At 34.1% G+C, this 5441-nt stretch overlaps 1 protein-coding gene across 1 annotated transcript in view; it reads right to left on the bottom strand.

Moving 5' to 3' along the window:
- Positions 1 to 4843, bottom strand: part of LOC107625300 (nischarin) — a gene marked incomplete in the record, with an annotated part of 6362 nt that extends 1519 nt beyond the window's left edge. The window contains 4 exon segments of the mRNA XM_016327909.2: positions 1 to 624; positions 781 to 1152; positions 1242 to 1354; positions 4263 to 4843. Of these exon segments, the coding sequence (XP_016183395.1) occupies positions 1 to 624; positions 781 to 1152; positions 1242 to 1354; positions 4263 to 4488 (1335 nt within the window).

Here is a 5441-nt window from a genome sequence, read left to right as displayed (position 1 = left end):
GGATTCAACCCGTTGTTTTGGTGATTCAACAGGATAGTGCAGAGAAGCAGTATGAGCAACTGCAGGAGTTACATGACTATGTTTCAAAGCTTTCCGAGTAGACCTCTTCTTATACACAGGTTGACAACTAGGAGGCTGAGCATGATAGCTTCTACCTATTGCAGGCACACTTGCAGCAGGAGAACCAACTTCAGGTGGAGTTGCACCTTCTGTAGATGCAGATGCAGGTGCAGGTGCAGGTGCAGGTGTAGGTGAACTTGCAGGGGATAGATGAGCACTGAGGTGATCATTATGAAGCTGATGGTGATGGTGGTGGCGATGATGGTGGTGGTGTGTATGAGGCATAGGACCAGGAGCAGAAGAGGGCGACTGGATAGAGCCACTACCCCTACTGCCATTAAGAGAATGTTGCAAGATGGAGGAAAGTTGGACCTGCTTAACCCTGCCAAATTGAGTGTTATTCAAGCCGAGGTTATCTGAACGGGGTCCGGTAATGGTTTGTGCTAGTTGCTTTAGTCTCTCCTTTGATGGAGTAATCCCATATTCAAGTAAGACAGACGCCTGAACAATTGTAGGAGCAGCTATTGTTGAACCTTCAGAATTTGATAAGACGACATACACATTCTGCATAGCACAATAACTATAAATCAGTAATAGCTTCGAAAACTTTAGTTACACATGGGGAACCTATGTTGGCCCGCTACAATGGAGGGCTCACATATTATCACAATCAATGAAATATAATGGAAAAGACTATAGAAAGAAATAGCAATGACAAACCTCATCAGATGCCAAATGTAATCCAGACTTTAGCTGACTTGTCAGCCTATCAAAACTAGATTGTATTTGATAAATAGAGAAATATAAAGTAAAGTTGAATAGAGGTTGCACGTGCTGCAGAGGAAACACCTTCTGTTCCGGAATTATAGTGATTCCTCCCTTAAATTTTAGCACCTCAAAAAAGGAGGGTTTTCCAAACAAGGATGGAGTAAGTTGGAGGAACGATTGGCGGATAACCAAAGATTTAAATAATGCCCTAATCAAACTGAGGGTAGCTGAGGACATTTCAGAATATTTACGATCAGGATCAACTGCAAATACCACTTTTGTTGTGTTTGATCCTGGGAAGGAATCTAGAGACAAGATGACCACCTGGTTTCAAAATCATGAATAAAATTATTATGCAATATTACTAATATAATAAGTTCCTGAGAAAGAAAGAAAGAAAGAAAGGGTGATACTTTGGTAGAGGGAACTCCAATCTCTTCAAAAATGTCATTTGCAAGCTGCACGGTGTTTTCTTCTAACAAAGAAGCTGGCTTCTCAAGGAAAAATCTTGCAACAATATCATGCCCTGAAAAGATAAACAATATTATAAAGTTAAAAGAATTTGATTATCTATCTTAAATTAGTAAAATATTACATGCTGTACCTTAAAAATCACAGAACACACTGTAACACATAAGCCGAAGTGCATAGTAGCTTATTTATATAATTACAACAAGGTTCTTCAAATATCACAAAATTGAAAGGTGTCACAACGGCTCAACATAAAATGGTTGCATTGAGCTGCACGTCTCCCATAGTCTATATGAATTATCAATCATTTGAAATTCTGTCTTAGACATTACATATGTATTATTAGACTGTGTCACAGCTAGCAGTATGTCAAACTGCACAACCAGAATGAGCCCTACGACCTAGACTAGACCAGGAAGGAAAAAGAATATAATTCCATCTAGCTGTACGTTTTCTTGATGAAGACTATTAAATTCCAATCTGCAAGCAGCATGCTGAATAAATGAACAGATACAGCAATATTTATCAAAACAATAAGAAAGGAAGAAAAAGGGTCAATAAAAAATTAAAAGTAAAAGCCGTAAACAATGCAAAAGTGGACACTTGTAGTTGAGTTCTATTACAAACATATCTCCATAAAATTACATAAAGGAATCTTATATCCACGAGATTCACATCCATAAATAAAATTTAGAACTCTTTTCTCTGAGCCATACATTACTCTTTTCTTGGGAAGGGAATTACAAAAGGTATAAAGTAAAGAGAAATATAGTTAAGTTACTTGCATTGCTTGCATCTAGGGCAGTAGTTACAAATCAAAATTACATTTACCTTCTGAAAAATTTAAAACAAAATATATTACTGACACATACAGATACAAGTTACGTATCATCATGGCATTATTTCTCGTAATTATTTTACTTTACATGGTATTTTAATTACTCCATATTTAAACTTACTTTGGTAAAACTTTTACTTTTTAAAAGTTATAGCATCTATCTTTGGTAAATTAAATTAAAAATGACTTAATAAGCACAACCAATATTGGTAAAATAGCTTTTAAAATTTAAAAACATTATAATAGACATTAATGTAAGAATTAAATTTGGATATTAATTAATATATGAGGTTATATTAGACTTTTTAATTTTGATAAGCACAAGTCATCTTTAAAAAGCTCTACCTTAGGTGCTTTGAAAGGCATCTGCATCTTTTAAAAGCTGCAAATAAAAGCACATGTTCTTTTTCGTTTACTAAACGCAAATGAGGAGCTTGTGATTTTGAAAAGCACAAGCACTTCTTCAAAAAAACTTTACCAAATCAAGCCTTAATGTCTTATTGGTTCTGCATCACTGGCAGACATAAAAAAAATTCCTGAAAACAAATAGGTATTCATCAAGACATGAACTGAGTAAAGTTTTTCCTATTGAATATTTTAGGAAATAAACTTATTTAATTGCAATAATATCTCTGACAGCTTAGAACACTCGAAAGACCTCCACATCAATATGATATATAGTTGTGCAAGTGTATTCAAGTGGGACAGTGCACACCACAACAGTTATATTACCATTCGCTTTGCGGCTAAGTCTTAATCTGAATGTGCAAGACACGATTATCTGATTTTCTACATAAGGAATACTCTAAAGACACAAACAAAAACTAATATCAAAGATCAAACATAGCTGATAATTTGAAGGCCCCCAGAACATACAAATAAATAAATAAAATAATTGAGTTCAACTTATGGTCATGACATATATCACTAACCGAAAATATAACTTCCAATTTGGAATTCGAAAATTTGAGATAAGAGAAGAATTGAAGAGGATGGATGATAGGAAAAACAGTTAGAGCTAGTTAGTATACCCTATATTTTAGGAATGTAGGGTAGCCATAGGTGCTCTGGCAAGATATGCAGACTTAGCAAGCAGAAAGCTTCAAATATCAAGTTCTAAATTCAAAGAAAAAAAAAAGTCGTACTATACTATTTCCCAGATCGATCACAAATTATAGTAATGCATAAGATTGTGTCGCCCTAAAACTTGAAAAGCTTTGGTATTCATTGGTACTACTAATATAGAAAACTTATTCGGGAAAGTAAATGATTACAACTTATAATCGTGATAAAACTGACTAGTTTTCTAAGTGATTAAAAAAATATTAGTTATCAAACGCATTGTCCATGCTGTTCAAATTTCACTCTCAAGAGTTAAAGCAAAATTATCAAAATATCATAATAAGAGTAAAGCCTACTTGAGGCCGATTCCAGAATTAGCAATGTAGCCCCAAAAATAAAAATGGTAAGCCCTCGGGAATAAATCTTCAAAATTAAAAAAAAAAAACAAAAAGAAAGCTATTCCTAAAAATGCAAGCCCTCGGGAATAAATCTTCAACATTACTTAAAATAGATATCGGGAAAGTAATTCCCTTAATAGCTACCAAAAGAAAAGCTATTTCCTAAATTAATAAAACACGAGCAACATACAAATCCCTTCTTTTGCGTACAGTATCTAAACGGTTAAATCTAAATCTCTTTTATTAGAAATTAAAAAACAAAAATAACAATAAAAATAAATCAGCCAAGCCATCAACCCAATTCCAAATAACCTAACAAACAAAAATTATTCACATATGGTAACATTGATTCCACACCAGTGACGCAAGTAACATTAATTCATACACCAAATTGAGAATTAAACAAACTAAAAAAATAATAATTATCCAAATCAAACCCCATATTCCGCAACCCCAATCATTTTCTTTTTCCTGAAACAACACAATGACCTAGAATATAGGATTCCCAAAATCAAAATCACACTAATTTCCATTTTCGGAAAAAAGAAAAAGAAAAAATAACTGAACACACAAGCCGGACATAGATCCAAGCCAATGAAACAATGCCGCAGCCAAAAATCTTTAAAAAAAGAACAATAAAACCCATAGATGAATAGTAACCTTACCTTTATACTGTGAATGGGAAAGTGGATCCTTCTGATCTGAGAAGTTAGCGAACGGTGGCAAGAAGAATAGAGCCGACAGGAACACGGCGGCGGAGAAGAGCAAGACGAGAAGGCATCTGAGACTAAAAGAAAAGGAACCGCCGACAGCCACATTGGGCCTCGGATCTTCCGCGGCGGCGGCGCCGGGAGGCAAAGGTTGGTGGTGCTCTTCGTCGGACTTTCCCATTGGGAGCAATGCCGGTCAAGATCCATCCCCGGCTGAGTTTGGTGCACCCATTTAACAAACGAGAGTGACCAAAATAGAAGCTCTGTGATGAAATCTTTTCCCCCTTTTTCTTCTTTTCTTCTTTTTTCTTTTTCCACCTTAGAACAGAAAAAGTTATAAGGTAGTGTGTGTGGGTGAAATTTTTCTGGTTTATGAAATGCTGATGAGAATTGATGTCTTTTTATTTTTAGTTAGGGCTTCAGCTTCAAAGGAAGAGGCAGAGATGATGGGTAAAGGGTAGCTGTGTGTGAGAGAGAGAGAGAGAGAGAGTTAACTTGTGTAGCAAAAATGAGAACTACAGTCACCATACTAGTAGTACGACAGTGTGGTCGGGGTATATTTTTTTTCTTTATTTTAATTACTGCCATTTTTTATTTAGAAAATAAAATTCCTTTCAAATTTTGAAAGCGAAGTAAAGAGTAAAGACTAAAGCAGGGTTGGATGATGTAGCCTTGTCTACGGAAACAATTCAATTCATTAAATCAACCACGTGTCGGTCACACAATTTTTTTAATGTAAATAAATTTTCCATTATTTTTTTTAAAAAAATAACAAATAAGTCCTTAACTTTTTTTTTAATTCACAAACATTTAAGTCTTTAAAAATTTAAAAATACATTTAAATCTCTCATTTTTTTTAAATTTGGATATATCGATCTTTTTGTTTACTTGGCCCAATAAAAAAATCAAACGTAGCTTTCATTGTACTGACGTGGTTACGGATATACACGTGAGAAAATTTTAAAATGGAACAAATTAGATCTAGAGATCGATATTAAAAATTTAACATTTTTTTTCAAACTAATTAAGGTGTGTATCATACTCTGATAATTTTTTGTCCCAAAATAGTGTGTAATATTCATTATTACCAATAAATTTAATATCTCATTCTTTATTTCTATTAATATATGTTCC

Source organism: Arachis ipaensis, chromosome B02 (genome assembly GCF_000816755.2).
Source record: "Arachis ipaensis cultivar K30076 chromosome B02, Araip1.1, whole genome shotgun sequence".
Lineage (NCBI taxonomy): Eukaryota > Viridiplantae > Streptophyta > Magnoliopsida > Fabales > Fabaceae > Arachis > Arachis ipaensis.
This window is presented reverse-complemented; position numbering and strand designations above follow the sequence as displayed.